The sequence below is a fragment of the Vespula vulgaris genome, chromosome 10, assembly GCF_905475345.1.
Source record: "Vespula vulgaris chromosome 10, iyVesVulg1.1, whole genome shotgun sequence".
Taxonomy (NCBI): Eukaryota; Metazoa; Arthropoda; class Insecta; order Hymenoptera; family Vespidae; genus Vespula; species Vespula vulgaris.
Window position 1 is genome coordinate 2053917 of NC_066595.1, and position 26310 is coordinate 2080226.

General features: G+C 29.3%; 1 protein-coding gene across 2 annotated transcripts; it reads right to left on the bottom strand.

Annotated features, from left to right (window-relative positions):
• Positions 1-162: 162 nt before the first annotated feature.
• On the bottom strand, positions 163-26114 carry LOC127066849 (all trans-polyprenyl-diphosphate synthase PDSS1). Of its 2 annotated transcripts, none has more exons than XM_051001074.1 (8): positions 25695-26114; positions 10578-10730; positions 8037-8173; positions 6896-7037; positions 2903-2992; positions 2676-2807; positions 2342-2536; positions 163-2102 (listed from the first exon to the last, which is right to left on the bottom strand). In XM_051001074.1, exons 1-8 carry the CDS (start codon positions 25848-25850, stop codon positions 1881-1883), a joined length of 1227 nt encoding a protein of 408 aa, XP_050857031.1. In that variant the 5' UTR covers positions 25851-26114; the 3' UTR covers positions 163-1880. The 2 variants fall into 2 exon arrangements, with proteins under 2 accessions (XP_050857031.1, XP_050857032.1); XM_051001075.1 differs by lacking the exon at positions 25695-26114 and adding an exon at positions 11999-12102.
• Positions 26115-26310: the final 196 nt, after the last annotated feature.

Below are 26310 nucleotides of genomic sequence, written 5' to 3' on the forward strand. Positions count from 1 at the left end.
GTGCTATTGTTTAAATATTAGTTTGTTATGCTACGTGAAGATTAAATATTGTTTCAATTATTACAAATTAATCGAACGTATGAATAATTTAAAATTAGGTTTGACATTGTAGTTCATTTTATTTGAAATTGAAGTATCATTTAAAAAAACGATATATGTATATATTATATTATATCGATATATTTGTAATAAAAAAATTGTACAACATGGATTTAGTGTTCCCCGATACAACAATTAGAATACCGAGTTTTATCCAATAATTTTTTACAACAGGTTCAATGATCAACAAAGTATGTAGTCAATAATGTTGAATGAAATGCCAAAGAAGATGAAAAATTTTATATTTTTATTCCTTTTTTTTTTTCTTGTATAACTCGAATTATAAATGTTATCCTACATTTAGATTTAATCTTAATTAAATATTTTCATTTTGAATTGATAGATTTAGTTTACAATAGGGCATATTATCTTATAATTATTATATACATTAATTTGTTTTATAAATATAAGTTATTAGATATTTATATAATCTATATTTTCAATTATGATATAACGATCAACATTATGAACATTTCTTTTTTTATTTATTTTTCGAATAATAATAAAATATCTAGCCTTTAATAAGGCAACATCATCACATTGGGAAACTTTATGAAAAAAATTTTATATTTAAAGATTGAATATATAACGGAGAATACTCGTATTTCTTGTTATGACAAATCACTTATTGATCAATAAGTGAGAGAATTAAGAGACCAGAAGGCTTTCTTTGGCAGATATTCTCCACGCTGTATCATGCTATATTGCAGATTGTACTTTCTACACGTATTAGCACACACGGATCCCTTCCTCTCAATTTGTTTTAATTATTTCTTTTCTTTTCCATAAATTTTTTAACTTAACTGAGAAATTGATACACGCACATATATAATGCTGATAATACGATTATTGTGAATTTAATTCTGAAGAAGGTTCACCGTCGCTAACGCATCACAACTATTTTTATCCTTTACTTCATTCTGTTAAATGTTACGTGTACTACAAAGCAAATATATACTTTTCTCTTTACTTCGCATTACAAACGGGTCTGGGATTGATTCAATTACTGTACTTCGGATAATTCAAAAACACAGAAATGCGATGTATCGTATTTAATTAAAAATTAAAAATAATTTAAAAATATATATATATATGTACTTGAATAACGTTGAAAGATAATCCATGCACAATATCCGTGCGTTTACTCGAAAAAAAAAAAAAAAAAAGAAATAATCCTATTCGACGAACAAAAGTTTCTAATATTCGAATAAACTTTCTGTTTTTGATTATTAAATTTAAGATCTCTTTTTGTTTCTTTTTCTTTTGTTTTTTTTTTATTTTTATTTTTTTTTTTTGCATTTTTCTTTCCCTTTTCTTTTTCTTTCCCCTTCTTTTTTCTGTTTTTTTTCTCCTTTATTTTTTTTATAATCAAATGATTTCGTTGGTGCGTTATTGATTTCTTTCAACATCCGATATGATAATAAAGAATATTTTTAAAAAACTTTATGATACATCATGAGATAAGCTCCTCGAAATTAACGAACCGGGCATCATTGTATGCGTATCATACCTAATCATATTCTCAATGTCAACAAATATATTAAAATTCTATTATACGTGTATTGTAACAAATCCGTATATGGATGATTCATTGTGCAACAACATTATTTTCTATCAGGCATCGGTGACATGAAACTTTTCTTAAAGCTCTATTTCAATCGAGTAGATAAAAAATACATCCTTCGATTCGTATCTATTATGTCATTTTTCAATAATCAACTAGTACCAATGAGCACGCGTTTCATTTTTTAACTATCGTCAATTCCTTGATTGTAACAATGCTACTTAATACGATTGATAACAAAATCAGAAATAAATATCAGAGCTTTTTGATATGGGCTTTCGGCAAGCGATTGAACCAACTTGACAGCTTCTGCACAGTGTTTCTTCGCTAAGAATTTGGTCTGATCAAGACCGTGAGATTCGTGAACCAATTTGTACGCTCTCTCGACGTCGTTTGGTTCTTGGAATCGACGCATGATCATCGCATTGAGTTCTGGATACTGCAAAATAATGAAGAAAAAAAAAAATCAAAATTATATGAGAATGATTTTTGTCCATTTAATAGAAAAAATAAATAAATAAATAAAATAAAATAAATAAAAAATTTGTATAAAAAAAATTTTTATCCAGATAATAAAAAACTGTCCAACGTGTCGAATCAATGGAGGATTAAAAAAAAAAATAAAAAAATAAAAAAAAATATTTTATCTCGACTCGTTCATTTATAATTTATCATTACCTTCTCGCAAGCGAAGAGAACAGGAGCAGTGGCCAAGCCGAGTTTCAAATCGGTCGCTGTTGGCTTTCCCATCATTGCCGATGAAGAAACAAAATCTAGAAAATCGTCGACCAATTGAAAGGCAAGCCCAATATTTCGACCGTACTGATAAGCTAATTCTATTATCTGATCGTTCGCCTCAGCTACTATCGCCGTCTACGGATAAAAAAAAATATAGCATTATGTTCGAGTTTATTATTGAGAAATCTTTTTACTGCATTTCTTCTTTTCCTTTCTTTTTTTTTTCTTTTTTTTTTTTTTTTTTTTTAAATAATTCTCCCAATCTAGAACTTACCGCTTTGAGTGAATTAGCGATAAGACTGCCCGTCTTTCGATAGGTTTTATTGAGGTAGTGAGCAAATCTTTCGTTCTCCGTTTCCTTCGAACCAAGTTGCATGAACTCACCTTGGACCAAATCCGATATTATCTAAATATGAAGACAAAATTTCCGAGTTTAAAATTTACAAAGATCTTAGAGAAAGATAATCGTGTTTATTTAAAAATTGTATCTTAAATATTTACCTCAGCTAGCGTAATAGTAACTTCATCGTTTTTTAGACGTGATAGTAGTACGGTAGCAATCGCAAGAATGTAGTTACCTGCCAGTGACACCTGAAATATATCTTAGAAATTCAATTATACCATTATAGATCGTACGATTTTTTAATATTCTCACTTTCTCGGTCTGTTTCTCTCGGAGATGATATTTTATTTAACGTTCCGATCTTTTTTACCGAAGTCACGTGATCATATAGAAAATATATAATTTATATATATATATATATATAAAATATAAATATATGGAATGACCCACACGTAGCCAAAGCGTTACGAACTGTGTGAAAATCCTTTCCAATTACCACAAATAAGGAGGCAATCTTTTTTCTTTTTTACTAATTAGAAGGTTTCACAAATTTAAGTACTTTTTCTCTTTCTTTCTCTCTTTCTCTTTTTCTCTTTTTATTCTACCGTGTCGATTTCGTTGCTCTCATGAAAAAAAAAAAAAGAAAAGGAAATCGTAACGATTTCGACAAATTCATCTTATTCGTTTATTTGATTTTATCGTATGCACGTACAAAGTCATTATTTTTAAATACAATGGATAGAAAAGAAGGAAGGAATATACGTTGCATAGTCGATTGCAGTTCGGATAATCATAAATTGTTAATGAAGACGTTATTCACGTAGCGAAAATGCCGGTTAAAACCGCGAAAGTCTCATCTCTTATCGTTGCGAATACAAAGATGGGAACTTGGTTTACGATCGAAAGAAAACATAGTAGCGACGCATCGAAGAGGTCACGGTACGTTGTTTCGTTGTCTCAAATCGCGTTGACAATTCTTTGTAAGGAGTTGTAATTTCGAGTTTCACATCCGGCATCACCTAGCTGCCTTTTTTTCACGCTTTTATCTTTCTCTCTGTCCTTCTTTATCTTTTTCTTTCTTTCTTTCTTTCTTTCTTTCTTTAAATCAAGAATCTTATGTATGTATGTGCTTGTGTATGTATTACGAAATACAAACTTTTTACATGGGTAAAATTGCTTTCGTAAAAAAAGAATAATATCGTAAGCTAGTAATAATCGATATTGCAATCAGTCAGATCAATTTAGTTTAGATAAAAAATATATATATGCGTGCGTGCGCGTATGTGTGTTGCATCTAGTTCAGTAGCGAGCATTGGATTATTCATACATCGTACAATTCGATATTTATTAGCAAAACGTTAACGTTAAAACTGTATCGATCTATCTTTACTTTTATCGATCTTTGGAAAAATAATTCATTCGTTATAATTTTTAATTTCTTTATTTCGCTCATTAACAATAATAAATAAAGAAGGGTAGATTTCAATTTGGCAATGTAATAAAATGAAATATTATTAATTACATTAATTTAGTTTTACCAAATTACGAAAGATGATAGATCTGTAATCTTTAATACTAAACATGCAATATCTATTTTTACTTTATTTCACTTTCCAACTCGCTCGATATTACGAGTTTTGTCAAAACGAAAAGAGAGAGAGAGAGAGAGAAAGAGAGAAAGAAAAAAAAGAAAGAAAAAAAGAAAGAGAGAAAGAGGAAGAAGAGACAGTAATAATCAGCGAATTAGTTAACAGAACACAAACGTTTCCTTGCTTTCGTACTTTTTCATGGGGTTTTATTTCTGGCACGAATACGGCCGACTTTTTCTTCACGCGTCAAGAAAGAATTACAAATTGCGCGTTTCTCTGTCTGTCTGTCTGTCTGTCTGTCTATCCGTCCGTTCGTCCATCCGTTTGTCCGTGTCTCTTCTCTCTTTCTCTTTTTCTTGAGTCGAGGATGACACGGCAATACGGCCTTGACGGCCCTGGAGCAACATAACGATAAGTATTATACATGTACTTGAGCAACACTCTCTCGATTAGCGTCTCGTTAATACAACTCCGTTACGTAATACCTAAGACGTTTATTATAGGCATATATTCGGGGCACCTTCCCTCATTCTCCACCTTTTGTCTTCTTCTTTGATTATTTTCGAAATAGTTTTTATTTATCTTTCATCATTATCTTTCTGTACCTTATTATTATCGTTATTATTATTATTTCTCATCCTCTCTTTTGTCCTCGTTATAAAATTCAAGTAAATCATTATTCGGCTCGAATTTTCTTTAAGAATCCATTATATTTTCAACATATATATATATATATATATATATATATATATATATATACATATATACAATATAAATAAATATGTAAGTAAATTCTTTAACTATTTTGCTTTCCTAGATTATCTTTTTCTACTTTTAATATATCCCATGTATTTTTATTATACATTTATAAACATATACAAATATACTTTCACAGCAATTCTTATATAAAATCGTTTTAATAAATAAATGAATAAATCAATAGAAATATATTAATATCGCACCAATGATAACTTCATAACGTAAGGATTAATATTAAAAAAGAAAAAAAAAAACGCGACGACTAGTACTAATAAATAAACTTTTAAAAAAAGTAATTTTATAAACAAAACCATTCCCTATTGATTTATTTCAATGAAATTAATTAAATGACACCTGATAGAAACTGACAGAAAAAATTCTATGAAAATATCGTTGTCGATCCAACTACCCTACATACAACGAATGGTATTAATTTTCAAATACAAAGACTATGTTATTACATATTCAGGAATTATTGAAGAAAGAAAAGAAAAAGATAATATGATGATAGGAGTCTTAAAAATCGATATAAAAATAATACGATCTGGTTTAACCGCGCCCAACAATCCAAGAAACTTTTCCTTGCAACCGCAACTCTCGGTGAGTTTAATGCCGTTAAAGCACATGCGCGCGCATTTTGCAATGGCGCTGTAATCAAAGAAGGCGCGGAAAAATGGCTACGAGAGAGCAAGTATGTAAGTACTTACTTACTTACTTACTTACTTACTGACTTAGTTACTTACTTGCTTATGTACTTACGTACTTACTTACTTATATACTATCACGACTATACTATGCAATTAGAAACTGCTAATCAATGAGTTTCGCTCTCTACGCGAAGACACGCGCCGATGTCGTAAGTTCCTAAGTTTAACGCACCTGCAATGCGCGAGAATATGTGTGTGTGTGTGTCGATGACATATATGTAGGATCGATATCGAGGAAATTTATTTAGAGAACAACGACAGCGAATTCTCTCATGTCGGACTCTATCGTATTCTTCTTTCACTTGCAAGTATACTCGTCAACGAGTAAATCAGTTGTATTGTAGATATACAAATTAAAAAAAGAAAAAAATAATTAAAAAAAAAGAAAGAAAGAAAAACAACATGTCGAATTTTATAGTGCCTATCGATTTAGTCGATTCGTTTAATTCGATTAGAATCGAGCACTTTCGAATATTTTTTTACGCACTACAAAATGAATTACAAAACGATTAATTTAGTTAGATTAATTCAGATCTCGATTTTATTTTTCGATCATTAATTTATTATCGATCAACCATTAGATTTATTTCTAACGAAAATCTAAAAGAGAGATATTGAAATGCAAAAAGTGAGTATCTTTTTTCTTGTTTTCTTTTGAATTTCGTTAAAAATATTATTAAGTTTGTATTTCGTTAATACTCAGCTAAGAATAGATATAGCATTCGTTGAGCAACTATATAACGGGTCATTTTCCTTTCGATGACGTAAAAAATCAACTACTTCCGGTTCCACGTGTAAGAAAGTTTACTAGCTAGCCATTGTCACGAATCGCATTAACCTCCTTCCATCTTTGCTATTTCGAAGACAAAGTAAGTGAATGATAAAGAGAGAACGAAAAAGAAGGAACGAGAAAGAGAGAGAGAGAGAGAAAGTGGCTATTTTTATCAATTGATAAGATCGACAGTCAATATATAACTCGTTTTCGAAAGATTAATTCAAAATAAAAATTGATTAAATCGAATTTTAAATTATAATTTGATATTCTCTATTAATAAAAACGAAATTGAGTTTTATTAATAAACGAAATTGATCTAACCTTTTTTTGACTCCAGACAGCGTTTACGGATGGTTTTCCTCGACGATAATCGGCTTGATCGATTACATCGTCGTGAATTAGGGAAGCATTATGGATCATTTCGGAATACATTGCAAGTTTTTGCTGCGATTTTGTTAAGATGCTGAAAAAAATAAAATAAAATAAAATAAAATAAAATAAAATAAAATAAAATAAAATAAAAATGAAAATAATAAATAAAAGTAAAATAAAAAAAAATTAAAAGTTTCGTCAAAGAAAAAAAAGAACAGTGTCTCTTGGTATTTCCGATTATTTCTTTCATTTCTTCCTTGATTCTAATCGATCGGATCTAGGAGTACCACGATCTAACTATATTAAAAAAAAAAAAAAAAATGTCGAAAATTTTCTGTATTATTGAAATTAAAATGTGTGTAAATATAAAATTTTTCATATTATTTTAATTAAAACGTATGTAAATATAATATACTATAGTCTCATATTAACAAAAAAAATCTTTACACAAAGTCATGTCAGCTATTATAAAACTCATGTCATTTTTCTCAAATAATATGAATGACATACATTGCACGTGTATATAAATATGCTCGTTTTACTTTAGTTTTTATTCATCGACCTTGATTATAAACTAATATAATCGATTGGATTTGGAAGTATCACGATTTAATTCTATTAAAAAAAAAAATATATAAAAAAAAAGAAAAAAAAATCTACATAAAGTCATATCAGCTATTATAAAATTCATATGTCATGTCAGTTTAAATAGTACGAACAATGTACATTATGCATGTACATAAATACGCAACGCGCGTTTTACGCTAGTTTCCATTCGCTAATCGTTCTTGTTTATATTCATCGCTATGTTCTAACCCATCTTTTTTCGTCGTTGCCGTTATATCGCTTTCATAATTCTCATCCTAATATTTTTAACGTCGTTAAAATAATGATCGTTCAAAATTTATTTCATATCGATATTTTCGAATACGATACTAATCGTGTGTACACACGAAAAGGATTTATGCATATTGTGTAAATGCAATGTTAAGATTATACAAGATATAAACAAAAAATATAATTACATTTTAGTAATTAGATATCATAAAGAAGAAAAAAAAATCGAATAACAGAAAATATCGATACTTACTTTATTTCATCCTTATGATAATTAATGGCTCGTGACATAAGGATTACAAGCAACGGTCGTATCGCTTTTCCTTTTCCATCAAAATAATATGTTGCTATCTTTCTTAACTCGTCTTGTGTCGTATTCACGTTGAGTTCCTAAAACAGAAATGATTTATTTTCATTGAGAAACGAATATTATATATTATAAATAATAAAACATATACATAATTCGATGAAAATCTTTTCGACATATTTAAGCTTACTTTTACGATTCACTCCAATCAAGAAAAAAATTAAATAAATAAATAAAAGGGGAGGCGATGGAAGGGGGAGGATATACACATTAGATAATTTAGATTCCATTTGTGTTCAGGATGAAAGTTCGTCTTGGAATTTGGCCAAAAGTCGAAAGGAACGTACATATGTATATTCGCTGGGTTTCGTAAACTTACGTCATAAACATGTTCCGTTCGTCTTTTACGATCACGTGAACGGAAGCTATGATTTTCCAAAACATTCAGAGAGAAAGAATTTATACATTTATTCGTACACAAAAAATTAGAATCAGTTTTCAATCTTTTTTCTGTTGTTAGATCGAGAAATTCAAATGACGTTCGATTTATCGAATTTAACTTTCAAAAATAAATGCTTTTTAAAAAGGAAAAAACATACGAAAAAAGAGAAGCACGAAATTATAAATGCAAAAACACGGATAAATAGAAATGTAACTTACGTCAAAACACGGATAAATAGAAATGTAATTTACGTAAAAACATCTACGTAAGAATGTAATTTCATGTTTGATCTTTTAACGAGTCATTAACGATTATTCAAAAATATACCGATCAACATTGACGATAAATAATTTGTTACCAAATGATCCGACGTTACGACAATTTAATGATTATTTTATCTCTTTAACAACTTACATACATACAATTTACTTTTCACACATTAACGTGCCAAGTGGATTATTTTTAATGTAATGTATACTTGAATGACATAACATCTATGTTACGTCTACTTGTATCATATAACATTCGATGTTGGATTTAATTGATTATAAGATAGTCTTATACGTTTAAAATTACAATATTTCTGATTGCCGAAAAAATTTACGGATAAGGTAAAAACGATGTTTTCGATGTATAAAAATAAATACGGTATATTCTGTTGAAAAAAAAAAAAAATGAAAAAAAAAATGAAAAAAAATGAAAAACCAACAAGAAATACAAAGGAAAAGGATAAAAAAATAAAAAAAAAATAAAAAAAAAAGAAACTCACCCCAACAAGCTTTGATTTTATTTTTGAGATATATAGATCATGGATGGCTATATATAGAAAAGATTTGCAATATAAGAAAGCTCATTAATGTAACACCCGATATAAATGTTGAGCTTTCTAAGCAGTTTTTCACGTAAGTACTTACCTATGTGGTACCACATACCTACGTGTAGAGATACTAGATACGTGTATGCTCGTTTAACAAGTAAAAGTCTCGGTCATATGCAGACCGTGAAGCCGTGAAACCGAGCTGCTGCTTGCTGGCTTTCGCTCGCTTTCGGTTCGACACGAATCATGGATTAATTCTCTTGAGAAAAAGCACCTCTATGTATAATATAATTGTAATAGTTACTTTATTCCATATCGTTAAAACGATGGGTTCGTCATAATCATAAATATTTATTTCCTTGGTCGATCCATCCATCCATGCGAGATGTAAAAACTTTTATCTTTAGACACGACACCGACCCACCCGTATACGATTAACAATGACTATCGTCACGACGAAATTTATGGCTTTCGAACGATACCGACGACGATTACTTTAGAAGGAATCTCCCTTCCGGTTCTCTTTGCGATCCTTAAAAGAATCGATGAGTGAACCCAAAGATAAGCATCGATCGATCGATCGATCGATCATTGGTTGGCTTGCTGTGATTGTCCGTCTCTCTCTTTCTCTCTCTCTCTTTATCTCTTCCAACTCATCGTTTTTTAGTGTTACTCTATTACAGCGTCAATGTTCCATTTTATATCTCATTACTTTAAACGGACTATTATCATAGATCATTAATTAGATCTACTTAATATTAATACATTTTTTATACTTTTTCTTCTATACTTTTTTTTTCTTTTTATTATTAATTTTGAAATATACAAGTCAATGAGATCGTTTATTGAGCATAGTTCGTAGTTCATTTATCAGGATATTTTTATCTTTTTTAATTCGACGTTCTTTCCTTCCCTTCCCCTCTTTCTCTCTCTCTCTCTCTCTTTCGTAATCATAAATAAAATGATAATTATAAATTTAATGATAACTTAAATTTAGCTTCAATGCTATAGATCATTTAAAAAAATAGATAGATAAATGAGGAGAGGAAATTATCGAAAAAAAAATAACTATTATCATAAACGAGAATAATAATTATCGAAGAATAATGATTATTATAACGAGATAATAATGCATGATAATTTTTCATCATTCAGAGAATTATAAAAATAGAAGAAAAGTAGACGAAGACGAAGTAGAAATATAAGTAGAAGTGAAAGGATTGCTTACCAATCGTATTCCATCGTATACGAGTTTAAGGTCGTCTTCTACGAGACGGTAAGGGTCGACTTGGTAATCGGGCAAGGATCCGGGCTGAATAGTTTGTATTGAACTCATCGCTCTCGCGATGCCTATCCTGCATGATGCCGTTGTCTTTTTGTTCTGTAAAAGATATAAAAATATTCGTTTCAATATATTATTTGATAATATAAAATATAAAATATATGTTTACATTTTGTTTATTATATTCTTGTAATATATTATTATATTATACGTATATATAAGAAATATATATGCGTTATATGTGTTATATATTCAATCAATAAATTATTTATGTTGTGTGTGGTATTCTCAATAGAAAACAAGAAACACTACCGTGAAAGGAATAGTTTTAAGTTTCAACATTTCACTATTTGGCTTTCTTTGTTTTCTCCTTCGATATCTAATCATTCCTATCATTTTAGTTAATCCTTATAAATAGGAAAAAGCAAGAGTCACGTATTTAATCTTTTCTTTCTATTCTTTTTCTTTTTTAATTTGTTTTATTACTACTATAGATACACGTGTACGTACATACATCATACATCATACACACATAGACAGATGTTAGAATTTTTTTATAACTTCTTATATAATGCAATTACGTTAGAAATACCTTCTAATTCTAAATCTAATACACGAGATATTATTGATTCTCTCCAACGATTCTCTCTCTCTCTCTCTCTCTCTCTCTCTCTCTCTCAAAGTATCTAATTGTTTTTAATATTATTTATTTTTTTAATCAATTCAGGAAACGAATGCCTGCTCGTAACACGTCATTTACTACTGCGTTCAGTCTGATCGTATGCCAACATTTACTACTTATCATTCTTGCAACACGCGTTCGCCTTATTACGGAGTTTTACCACTCGTACAATTGCATTCAACTTCAATCATTATTTCTAAACAATTATTAGTTATTAACGACATATTTCTATTTACGTAGCTATCATCATAGAATTTTTCATCGATGTATCATCTACACATATACATATTTCTTTATAATTAATACCAGATTATCAACAATCTAAAGAAGAACCAAAGAGAAAGGATAGAAATCACTTTTGTCAATAACGACAATTACAAAATTCATTATGCAATTGTCGATTTTATCTCTGTCCCTTTCAAAAAAAAAATATATTTTCATCCGGTTTAATGACTTCTAATATCAAATTGTATTTCCCCCATTTTTTCTTTTTCTATCCACATAATAATTGATATAAATTCTTTACGTTATACTTCCTTGTTCGTTATTAAATAACGAAATAAGACAGAAAAATAGAGAGTAAGAGAAAGAGAGAAAAAGAGAGCGAAAGAGAGCGAAAAAGAGAAAGGAAGAATATCTTTCTTTCGAGAGAGAACTATTTGATCGCTTTCAAAGAAATACTTACATAATCTATAACTTGGCAAGAAGTTTCATTGCAATAAAAATAAGGAGCGATTACATTCTTTCAGCACGCGCTACTTCGATACTACAAACACGCTACACGATCAATACTGTTTTTCTCTCGTCATCACGAAACTTGCTTCTGATTGTCCAACAATTTCTCAACGACGTTCACTTCGCGTATATAAACATATAAACACACACATGTACATATCGTATACTTACATACAAATGTATTCTTCTAGTAATAACAGTAAATAGAAAAAGAAAGATAGATTGGGAGATGTATTCTTCTATCAATAGCAATAAATGGAAAAAGAGAGATAGAGAGATAGAGAGATACATTCTTCTTCTATGTATGAAACAGAGATAAACAGAGATAAATAGAGATAGAAATAGAAATAGAGAGAGAGAGAGAGAGATAGAATTCGAAAGATTAGACACGCCTAATTATGGGATATGGTAAATGTAAATGGCAACCAACTCGATAGAAAGAAAGAGAGAAAAAAGAGAGGGAGAGATAGAGAGAGAGAGAGAAAAAGAAAGAGAGAGATGGTTTCACAAGTTGGTATCTTTTGCCTACAGGATTAATCGAGGCCACGACGAAGAAGATGAAGAGTAAGACAAAGGTGCGCGTCTATATGGTAAACGTAACGGCGCGTGAACGGAGTAACGATCGATCTTTGTAAATTATTTTAACAAAGTTTATACGTGGCGGCTGTTTCTTTGCAAGTGCACGCACCGGACTCGTTAGAGATAATTTTAAATGTCAATGTTTCAGAAGAGTTAGACACTCTCAAGGCTTAACAACAATTTTCCAACCATATTTTTTCTTACTTTATCTTATTTACATACATACGATTCCTCGTTCAAATTATACATGCTTCCTTCTATTTCTATCTTTTATGTTTCTGTAATCTCTTCGTAAAAAAAAAAAAAAAAATGAAGAATAAGAAAAGAAAGGAAAGAAAAGAAAGAAGGATAAAAAAATGAAAAAAAAAAACGAAGAGAGAAAAAAAGATGAAATAGAAAGAAACAAGGAAAAACGTTCGAAACATGAAATAGTATGTTAATCGGCCTTCTATAAAATTACTACAATCAAATGTATGATTGAAACATTATATATTTATATATATATATATATATGTATATTATATTGTATAATTCATATCGAATATAAACTACCATAACTATCGAAATTTTTACGATAACAAATTCGAAATCGTTGAGACTCCATTTCCAGAGGATGTTAAAATTTTATCGTACGTATGCGCGTATAATATGTATTTACGCGCACGCACGTGTGTATGTGTGTGTTTATATGCAAACATACGCAGATACAGAAGGTCACAGAACATTGAGCAATGACCGTCTTTGATGTGTTCCCATGCATGTCTTACAATTTTCATGACGACTTACTACATCACCAACTAACCAGTTCTGGCAAAGCGATAAGACAAGTTCAGTATATATCTTACTTTTATTTTCACCCACTGTAACCCTTTCTAACGAATAATGAGAAAGCCAAGGCCAGTCGAAGAAAAGTGTGCAAAAGTACGTAAATGCACACTCAATGTCTTATAACATGGTAGAAAATTTATAAAAACGATTCTACATAAACGCATAGCTATCTTTTCTTTTTTGTTATTGTATTCTTTTTTTTTTCTTTTTTGTTCTTATTTTTTCCCCTTTTTTTTATGTAGATATGCATGCAACCACGATTATACTGTGAACGAAGAAATAATGAAACAAAATGAAGAAAAATATATAGATGTATGATTGTTCAACATGGGTATTTATGATCGTTAAATTTTAAAAACGAAGAATATAAAGAAATATATACCGTATTACATTGAACTATTAATTGCTGTATTATTATTATTATTTTATTTTTATTTTTATTTTTATTATTTTTATTACTATTATTTCTTCTAGTTTTTTTAAACCCTAGTTTTTTTCTATACTTACCAACTTGTTAGTCAAGTAGAATATAGGTCTATTGAAATGAGTAAGTTTTTTAGAGAAAAATTTTTTAATCATATTGCAGGTCTTCGGTATCGCTGTACTCCCTTCTATATTTCTATTTATATTGATTCTTGTATTTAATATTTTTCTATGTTGTATATAAATGTGTTTGTGCGTGTGTATTTGTGACGGAAGATGATTCCGGTTGGTGACATTACGATTGGAATTTATTTTCACTTATTTCCATATTCATTTAATTTCTATTTCTAATCACGTCTAATTCTCTTTATTTTCTTTTCTTCCAACTCTATTATTATAATCACTATAACAATAATAATTATTATTATACCATTTATATCTTATATATTAATATTAATATATATATTATATATCAATTATAATATATAAACACGATTATATGTATGTGTATATATTATTACACATTGATTTAATATTCCGTAAAAAAACACGTACGATCGTTTGCAATAGAAGAATACTAATAATTGATCGATATGATACATAAAGAATAAAATATTTCAAGTGAAAACAATTTTAAAATCCATGCGTATAATAAGACATTTTTTCATTCTTATCACTCTTCTTTGTGATTACGAATTTTTTCGAAAGACGATAAAAAAGAGAAAGGAAGAGTAAAGAAAATGGACGAACGAAGAAAATTTACTGATAGAATATTAAATTATATTTATGGAATCTGCTCGTGGTGCGGACGCAACGAATAACGTAATGTTTACTTGACAATTAACTACTACTACTACTACTATGACTACCACTACTAATTTATTTCTATTATTACTATCACTACTAATACTATTTCTACTTCTACTTATATTAATGTTTATTCACAATTTGTTATCACTCACTCTCTCTCTCTCTCTCTCTCTCTCTCTCTCTCTCTCTCTCTCTCTCTCTCTCTCTCTCTCTCTTTCTCTCTCTCTCTCTCTCTTTCTATTATTAAGACATAAAATAAAATATAAAAGATCGTAAACGAAAGGACAATGGAAATAAAGATGAAGGAATAAACTCAAGCGAATATTACTCCAGCAACAACCATAAACACAGACATTCTATATAACGTCCGGTCCCCTTCTATAAATATTAAATTAATTCGTTGTAATAACTGTGAACTAGATTTACTCCGGCACAGCCGGTTTTATGATGAAGAAAGAAAAACGAAAGAAAAAAGAAAAGAAAAAAAAAAGAAAAAGAAATAAAAATTTTATAACTCTAAAACCTCGACCCTGCTCCGTTGTGTCGCAAGAATTAATATCATTAATATATTACGGTAAAAAAGTCATCTCAAAAAATATATTATCGTATTATTTCTTTTTTTTTTTACGAATTCCATTAAACGAAATTCGAAATTAATGCACCCATCTTCACGAATATCAATTTGCAATGATAATGAAAGAGAAACTAGCATCATATACATGATTTTAAGACGATATTATTTGTTTTTTCTTTTATATCTGATTCCTTCTGTATGTTAATCATTGTTAATTATTTATATTATTTATTACGATCTAAAACAGACAAAAACATATAATCTTTTTCGTCGGAGAATAATAATTTGACCGATGAATATCCGATTAAAACGAATCCGATTAAAATGAATGATTGAAGTAATAAAAATGAAATAAAATGAAATAAAATAATTTTAAAAAGAAGGACATAAAAAATGTATAAAAGAGAGGTGAATTTAAAAAAAAAAAAAACAAAGGAAAGAAAAAAAGATAAAATCTTTTCTTCTTACTCTTTCTGTTTATCTCTTCGACAGAAAATTTGCTTGTAAAATCCCTTGCCTTGAAAAAACTTTAATGAGATTATTATGTGAATTGATGGGATAAAGTAGAACGTATTTACGTATGGTATATATATATATATATATATATATATATATATATATATATATATATATATATATATATGGTACATATACATGTATACGTACTTCTGATCGCGAGTTGGCAGGTATGTCGTAAGATCGCGTGCCTTCTTATAGCAGTTCTGTCGCAAGACAGTCTTTAAAAGTCGCGCCTTTGAATCAACAAAGTAAGAATATCGAAGAATAATCGAAGATATCCCTATCGATTTTTTATTCGAGAACGAGCATAATATTACAAAGTGAAAAGATAATAAATAGAATAGAATAAATAGAAATAAATAAATAAATAAATAAATAAATAAATAAATAAAAAATAAAAAAAATATTAGAATCAAATTATGTGGATATACATACGATAAATAAGTACAAATGAATGTATGTATGTACGAATGTATGTATGTACGTAGGTGCAAATTGAAGAAGAAAAAATCATTTGTACGTTTCTAATCGAAATTATATATGCATATGATACATAAATAGATAGATATATACATACGTACGTATGTATGTATGTATGTATGTATGTACGTAAGTACATAGATGCACATGTAGCCATCTACACAACTCTTCCGAGCCAAAAGGTTTTCTCTTTTAATAAAGCATTCCAAGGGAGGAGGATAACTTTCACTCGTCGATCTAAATTATTTAGTTGCTATATAGACATGAGACGAGGAAATCAATGGGAAAACGATCGATCATGTTTCTTTTGTATTATAAATTAGGATGAATAATAATGACGGCGAATATATATTCCTTATTCTTTTTCTTCTTCTTTTCTTTTTTTTTTCTTTCTCTTTCCCTTCCTTTTTTTTTCCTAGATCTATTGAAATGAAATATAATAGAATTTGAAAATAAACTTAATACGTCGTAAATTCCTCAAGAATATCATCCTTACGTCAATTTATTCTAATCTCGATCTGTTGGAACAATCGAAACTACATCCCACGAATAAGAGTATGGTAAACCGCAAATTAAAATACACTCTCAGAACCGTCATTAACTCGTCTCTAAGTATAATACCAACGCAAAACCACGATCATCATTATATACAATTACTAATTCGATAATAAAAACGAAGCTTGATGATGATTATACGAATAAAAAACAAAATAAAAAGAAGAAAAAAGAAAGAAGAATATTAAAGTAAAATCTTATAAACTATTCATTCTCTTTACGACATTTTATATACATTTTATATACATTAAATATATATATATATATATATGTATGAACACCTACGTTTACATATTTGTATAGTTAAAAAAAAAATATCACACTTTGACGATATGTTCTTGAAGCTATAAAAACAAATTGTTCTTTGAATATTAGCTTTCTTTCTTTTCTTTCCTCTACGTCATGTAATTAGCGACTTGATAGAACAAATAAAAAGTGACGTATTCTCGAATACTATATCCAGACGTCGTCCTCGAAATAAAATTGAATAAAATTGAAAAATAATTTCAGTGACACCTTGCATATCTGTGCACATAAAATTTATTTAAAATAATGAACCATTTGTTCATTTCACAAAAAATATATGATCGTACGCGAATTGTACTTTTACTGATTTCTTTTATATTTGATTTTAATATCAATAATTTCAATTAAAAATATTATTATACACACACACACACACATATATATATATATATATAAAACAAATCACAAATAATAATTACATATTATCTATAAAATATAATCTCTATTATATATTTTATTTCTTATTTGACACAGACACACACATATATGCGTGTGTTCATATTTTTTTGTTATCAATATACAATATAAATAAATAAATAAATAAATAAATAAGTAAATGAAATGATTTAAAAAAAAAATACAGCAAAAAAAGAGAAAAGTTTAAATTTTGATTAGCAAGGATCAAGACGAAGATGAACAAAGATCTTATCGAAGAAAAAGGAGTTCTCGTTCCTCGACGGACGATATCGAATGTCAAGAGATACGGAGAGGGAAAATACACTTTCTCCGTATACTCTAAACGACCCACATTTTAGAATCGTTCGTATGGTACCTTCGTTCGTTCATTCGCTCACTCGCTCACCTTTAACGAGCGGAACGTTTCGACGAATCAAGGTCGCTCTCTCACGAATAATCCGAGTCGATGCACCGCCGGTGCATTCGCCTTCGCATTTACCTTCATCTTCTCCGTCTAGTTCGTCGAAGGACAAATTTTGTTCTCGAATCTTCAAATCTTGTTTATACATCGAATTTCGTTTAAAAAAAATAATAGAGTAAGAAGAATAAAATAACTTTTTTATCTTCTTCATCTCATTCCTCTTATCAAAGTATCTATCTATAGTCATCAAACAAAGCAAAGAAATAAATTTTCTTCCCTTGAAAAAAATTATTTATCGCAGCAATAATATATGAAGATAAAATGTTTTTTCTCAAGTTTTTAAAAAGTCAATTAGCGTTTTATATAAAGCTCGATAAAAAACGAAAAAGAATGACTAAATGATAAATCTTATCTCTTTTCTATTTTATTTCTTATGATTTTTCTATATTTTTCTTATGAACTTTTCTTATGAACTATTTTATTTCTTTATGAAAGCTAATCTATAAAATACATCGCAAATATATTTTTGATAAGTTAGTCGAAAATAGGATAATATGACTTCAATAATAGATAATAGATAATAATAGATAATAACCTATTAATAATAGTATCAATAATGTATTATTGATATATCACGAAATGTATCTTTCAAATAAATACGACGTACGGAATATTTTGTTAGAAACTGATAAATAAAATTAATAATGACGATATTATTTCTTAGTACTGTTTTTCTTTATATATATTATATTTTTATATTATATTTTTGATATTATTTTTTAACAATCATGTAAAAATATTCCCTTATCGATAAATATGAATATGCTATGTTAGCTATTTTATTGATAATAAAATAAATAACTACGCAAATTCTCTGAAAATGAATTTTAATTTTATTTTCTATCTTAAATAACCAAGCTAAAAATGATACGATTCAAACGGCACATTTACGTCTAACCAAATGAAAAGGAAGTAAACATAATCATTTAACTATACGATAGATGAAAATAACATTGACCTCGGAATCATTTCGTAAATATTCTTTTCATGTATGTGTATTTCCACGTGGCAAGAGCAAAAAGGTTGTCGACCTTCAAATATAAATTAAAGATCATAGAGATGTTCTCTAATAGGAAAAGAAAGAAATAAAAGAGAGAGATAAAAGAGAACAGTGGAAGGGATAAAAGAAACATCGAGGAGTGGGGAAATCACCAAACAACGTCGAAGAAAGTTTGTAACTGAATAAAGAGGGAAACGAGAGAAAGAGAGAGAGAGAGATAAACGGCATCGTCGATTCGAAAGGAATTCGAAGAGAGATTCAATGATCTTTCTCTCCTTTTGACCAATAAAATATCTCCTGAATTGTAAACTCGATTATACGTACGCAGAAAATAGACCTACTTGAAAGATTTTAAAGAGAAAATCATATATATGTATATCAATAAATCCTTTGAAAATCGATAATCATTATCAACGATGGACGAATTCTTGAAAAATTTTGTTCGCATTAAATAAATAAATAATCGTTATGATTAAAAATAATAACCTTCAGAAAAATCAAGAACGAGAAATAAATTTAATATAAAGGACAAATATAAGGTCAAAATAAAAGGTAAAATGCGTCGAAATTATTTACGATCGAAACGAAACATCTGTCCTCGGCCGGCTTTAAACTCTCCTACCCTTGTAAATCGAATTGTGAAACACGATTGAATTTTGTTCGGTCCGAATAAAAATTCTATACGCTTCGACTTAACAACTCAAGGTGAAAGCGGTTTTCACATTTTCCTAAAAATTTATTAATGAAAATATTTTCTAAGAATTTCTTTATTTTCTTCGTAAACGATAATTCCTTTCTTTTTTCTTTTTCCCATTTTTGTTTCTTGCTATTATCATCATCATCATTATATTTTTTTTTCTTTTTTTTTTGTTTGAAGAAAAAAGAGAAAGAGATCCTTTATCAAATTTCGACGTTGCGTAAAAGTTGCAGCATTATAAGGTGATTTTATGTAACATCGAGAGAAGCCGGAATGAATGTCTCACGTTCAGAATTATTTAACGCTGCCCAATCGGTTGTCTGTCATGGGGACTAATCAAACTTTCACTCCATCTTTCGACAGATATATATATATATATATATATATATATATATATATGTATATGTATGTATGTATGTATGTATGTATGTATATAGTTTCTTTATTCTTAAAATACGTGGGAGAGAAAACAAGAAAAATTCTCGCATTGAGAATTTTAATGCATATAAATAATAGAAAAGAATATATATATATATATACTCATATGTGTGAATTTTGAAAAAATATTGAAAAAAGTAGTCAAAGAGAAAGAGAAAACGATGAACACGTATTTAACTCGTATATCTCCGACGTTTCGGTGTAAGAAAGTGGAGTGCTGAAATAAGTATTATTATCATTACGTTAATTCGAATGACCTTGACGCGTGTCGATTTTATTTTCTTCTTTCTTTCTCCTTCACGAGAAAATAAAATAGAAAGCTGGTCGAGTCGCAGATGGAGCCCTGTTAAAAATTAATTAAATGCCTTACGTCGAAGGGATCTTAACTAATTATCAATATAACTCTAACGATGAGTGTAAAAAAGAAAAAGGACATTATATAATTAGATGAAACGATATAAGGAGGGCTAGTAGCAAACAGAAACTCAAAGTATACAAAAGAAAAATGTTGGCATAAAGAAAACGATGAACCATTTGGTCGGCCAGCACGTAATGGTATATGTACATACCTACCATATATATGTACATACATACTTACTAACGCATACACATGAGAAAAAAATGTACAGACATACAAAGAGAGCGATATAATCGCGTTCAACTTTTACTACGATTCACATTTGGGTATCGAGGGCACTCTAGACGTCATTCTCGTCCACCAGGTGAAACTGACCATTTTGTTTGACCGCTACCAATGAAATATAATTTTTTAAATCTTCTCATTTATTTAAAATTATATAAAATTTATTTCCATCATTTTCGCTTCTTTTCAATCGATGAGAAAATATTATTCAATCCTGATTAATAGAATTACTACATCCTTCCTAAATATATAAGATTAAATAAATAAAATATTCATTCTTACTTCAACAGTTAATTATTTATGATATCATTTGATTAATTATATTCTGTTGTGTCGATAATTTTATTTATCTCTTTTTACATAATTTTTCTTCTTTTGAATCTACCTTAAAATTCTGTTTAATTACTAATCGTTCAATTAATAAAACTTACTTAATGTTTCGTGAAATTAAATATAAGATATGCATATTTTTATGAACGGTTATATTTATGACATCATTTTATTAATCACATCCATTTATGTCAAAGATCATGAAGAGGAATTACTTTACGAAATTAATATCAACGATATTGTAATAAAGTCGTTATCAGGATAGATCCTCATTAAGGATTTACGAATTAACTCGAAGATCGGGGATTTCTCGAGGAAAAAGAAGAGAAGGAAAAAGATCCTTGGAGTTTCGCGACGAATCTCTAAGAATTTTCGTGACAAGATTGACAATGGGAATAAGAAGAATTATTTGTATTACAATAAAATATGCATGCTGCGACGTCTCCTTCGATATATATGTACGGGTCGATTACCAAGCAGAGTCTACGCGCATTTATTTGCATTGGAAAAAATGCGGAAGAAACAAGAGGGAAAGCCCGACGTAAGAAATTAGACGAGTTAATTTGAAAATTTATTCGTAAGAAAACCAGAGAGGGAGAAAGAGAAAGAGAAAGAGAGAGAGAGAGAGAGAGAGAGAGAGAGAGAGAGAGAGAGAGAAACTTAATAGATAGATAGGGGATAAAGAAAAAAGGATAAAGAAATTTTATATTCAGATTTTAAGGGGGGAAAAAAAAAGAAAAAAAAATTTACTCCGATTATTAGATATATTTATCCACACTTTATTTGTTCTTTTCTATTTTTATTATTATAATCATCATTATTAACTAACATTTTTTATTATTATTATTATTATTATTATTATTATTATTAATTTCTTATAATATTTATTTTTAATTTTGATATTACCGAAGTTCATATATAGATGTTTGATAGATATAAATTATTTATCATTAATTATTTTTTTAAGGATTTACGTATCTCTTCAAATTTATCTTATAAAAAAAATCAAATGTCTATTTATAAAGTGATTATGTTTTATCTTTAGAATACCACCGTCTTTAAATATTAAAAATTCTTAAAAGAGATACATGACGGAACAAAAAAAAAATAATAATAAAGAATAAAAGACAGTTATCTCACGTTTCGTTATGTTGTTTCATCCCGATGTTACGCGTGTGAAATATCTATAGAAATAAAATCCAATCTATTCACATATCGACGTAGATTCCGTGAGTTCTCCGTTCATTCATGCAGGTAACGTTCAATTGACGCACTCGCGACAATGAATGATTCATCTGTTACTCCGTGAATGAAGAAGTCGTACGAATGTGTTAATATTTGCCATAAATTACAATTACTTCTTCTACATTTCTATTTACTAATGATCTAATATTATTATTGAAATAAACGTGAAATTCATGCACTCAAAATAAAAAGAAAAAAAATGAGAGAGAGAAAAAGAGAAAGAGAGAGAGAAAAAGTATATTAAAAAAAAAATATTTCGAGTGTCTTATGATCAATCAAAAAAATAAATCGATCGATTAATAACCTTGTCATGAATCGATCAGTTTAGATGATCCTTCTTCTTTGGTATAGGTTTATGAAGATTAGATCGACGAAATCGCTCATCAAGTCTTACATGACGACATTTTTTAATAAAGTATTTATTACATAAATTATTTGATCTGCATATATATATATATATATAATTTTCGATTTGTATAAACCAAATAATAATAAAAATGTGGTACATAGAATAGACAAAATCTGCATTATACTTGCGTCTTTTTTCTTTTTTTTTTTTTATACGCATCTTTTTATACATTTTTTAATTCCTTCGAAATATTATCACTTTGAAACCAGAAATCGTTTCGAATCGAAATTATTTCAAAGGATCCTCATTATAACTAATTTCATTTTTGATTTAAATTTTAAAAATCAATCCATACCAATTGGAAAATAAAATGAGGACAATATGAAGGAATACTTATTATATCAATTGAAATTTTCATTTCGCTCGATACTTGTAATGAAAGTTATTATAGCGTAACATAACACGTGTATGAATATTATATTACATTCCATGCGAACAAACTAAGGCGATAGCAATTATCTTGTACTATCCTTTGGTACTTATAGAAATTTTATGTGTCATTAGATCAAAGAGGAATTAGCTAACCTATTAAGCAATAATAAATTAAAATACATATAATTCACATTTTGTGGAATTTCGTAATAAAAAAAGTTTTTATTTTTTTCTTTCTTTGAAATATACAAAGATTTATGATTTTTTTTCTTTTTTTTCTCTCTTTTTTTTTTTTTTGCATAAAAAATTATGACCGACTGTACGTTAATGTACTTAACAATGTATCATTAACGATAATAAAAATGTTAATAAGACTATATATTAATTGTAAAACCATACATTAATAAAAAAAAAAACTGGACAGATCAATCATTATTTTGTAATAACTATATATACTCGCAACGATTATAAAACATTTACCTTTAGAATTTCCTCTCTCTCTCTCTCTCTCTCTCTCTCTCTCTCTCTCTCTCTCTCTCTCTCTCTCTCTCTCTCTCTCTCTCTCTCTCTCTCTCTCTCCCTCTCACCCTCTGTATCTATCTCTCTATTTAGAATGAATATTGCACAAGATAAAAGAATTCAAATCGACTAGATGAAATAGAAATAAAAAATAAACAAGAAAAAAGAGATAGGCCCCTAAGGCAATAAGATCGACTCGATTTTCCTATCCACATAAAGTAATAATTAAAGTCGATTCAAACGATATTTTATAATTTACGTACTCAGATATCTTATGATTGAACAAAAAAGTTGGTGTTTTTGTAAGAAAAACGTAAGACAGTGTATGTGGAAACAATAAAAAAAGATAAGAAAAACATTTATTTCATATATGTCAAAAAAGTCGAATCATTTTTATCGTCTCACGAAGATTTCTCATAAATAATCGGCTAACCTACTTTACGAGAAAGATCTCGAAAATTTCGTTCTCATCTTTACAACCGGTTCCCATTCGCCAATTGGATAATATTTACCATTACGAGGCTAACGTTATAAACTCAAAGAATATTTCTAGATTCTAGCAAAGGGAATGTTTACCCAAAGCTTGCGCAATACGAATAAGCAAGTCGTCCAATCTATGGCTAAGCAAGGCGTGCCATTTAAGTCATTCGAAGAATTTCAAAATCCAACTCTTTCGACTTTTGTACGAGAAAGTTTCACAGCATATTTAACATTCGAAACTCAACGTAACCGTCATCGACGAAATCTATTTTCTAAAATATACCTACTTATTTCCTCGATATACTTCTCTCTTTCTTTGAATTAAAAAATTTTTATATATATTATAATCTACAAATTCTCGTTTTCTTCTCTAAAAATAAAACACTCCTGTTTAATGATCGAACACGAGTACTTCCGATTTCGATAAAGATATCAAATTAGATAAAAATTGATTAGGCAAGAAATATATCTTGTCAACCTATTACGACATTAATAATATTTCTTACTTCGTAATATATTGATATGCGTATGATTTCTATCCTACTACGTCGCGCCATACGACGTTTTGAATTCGAAAGTTAAAACGAGTCGAGTGCGCATGCGTCGATCGTATAAGCATCGCTCTTTTAGTCAAGTGAGTACTTCAATCCCCGGGATAAAATTAAACGTAAAATAACTACAAAAAAGGATGGATTTTATGTGTTAAACAATCGTTATTTTTTTTTTCACGTATTTATCTTTTCCTTTTTAGAAACGAACGGAGAAAATTCTTATTTTGAATGTTCATTACGAGACGAGAGTTAGAATCACGTTGTCGCACGCGTCGCATGTCGTCTGCTACAAACAGCTGTTCCGACAGAAGGCGCAGAAGAGCGCAAAATTCATCCGTTCGTTTTCTGAACAGCTCGGAAACAAACGAATGAAAATTTTCTTTTAGATTCGAAACATTGTCGACGAAAGACTAACAACTGATATAACATCAAAATCAACGCAAAATTTTTATTCGATAAGAAAATGATCATTTTTAATAAAAATATATATCTATGTAGGTAAATTCGGCGCTGTCCATCTTATATAAGTTTTAACAAACTAAAGGATAATAATGGCAACGATTGCTTTGGCGATCTTCGCAACCGAGAAGGTTTTACGTAATCTCTCAAGATTCCAATGACTTTTCAATGACTTTCTCTTAAAAGAACTTTCAAGTTTCGTTGATTCTCCTGTCCTTATGTAAAATCAAAGTCAATTAGATTTCAGACCGACGGAAATATGAGACGGATAATGCGCGCGCCTTAGTTTAATTAAATAGTTCACACCGGTTTAGGTTATGTCCAAATGACGTACGAAATCTCGAGAAAGCTGAATGAAAGCGATCGAATTATGTTTTCCAATCGTAAATTACGATCGAAAGGTATACTTAAACGATAAAGAAAACGTATTAACACGAAGAACTTTCGAAATTATTATCGATTAATATCATCCATGCTACACGAAACACATTTTATTCGTAAAGGCTTCGTAAGAAACGATATAAAAAGAAAGCGAATGAGAGTACGACTTACTTGACATTGTTTCACCGTCGGACCTATGACTCGTTCGATCTCCACTCGTGACTTGGTAAACGTCGTCGAAAGTTTCTTTCGTATTTGAGAGAAATGTCCGAACTGGCACAGTTTTTCCGCACGAGCACAGAGCCGACTCGACCCTATACACGCCATAGCGAAAACTGTAGTGAGTCGAGCCGGCCAACTTGTGAAGACTTTCGACCTAGACTAGTCCCCACCGGTGCTTCCCGATGAAGACTCCACCCCTCTACCCCCCACTCTACCACCACTTCTTTGCTCACCTTTCGTTTTCCTACTAAGTTATCTCTTTAAATTTACACTCCCAACGAACACGTTCCTTCTCCATGCGAGAGAGTTTCTGTACGAGCCGTAGCGTATCGTTCAGTTACGTTGCCACGTCTCACGAATCTTATCGTGGCGGTACGATCGTAAATCGCAAGAACTGCGCGATCGTAAAAACGTGTATTCTCATTTTTGGCAAGAAGAAATTGAGTGGTGTTAATAAATGATTGACTCGTTCATTCTGAAGGGAGATCCGTATCGAAAAGAAACGTATCCGTTCGATGAGCGATCGTCGATCATTTAGATTTTTGTTTTTACTTCTTCATTTTTG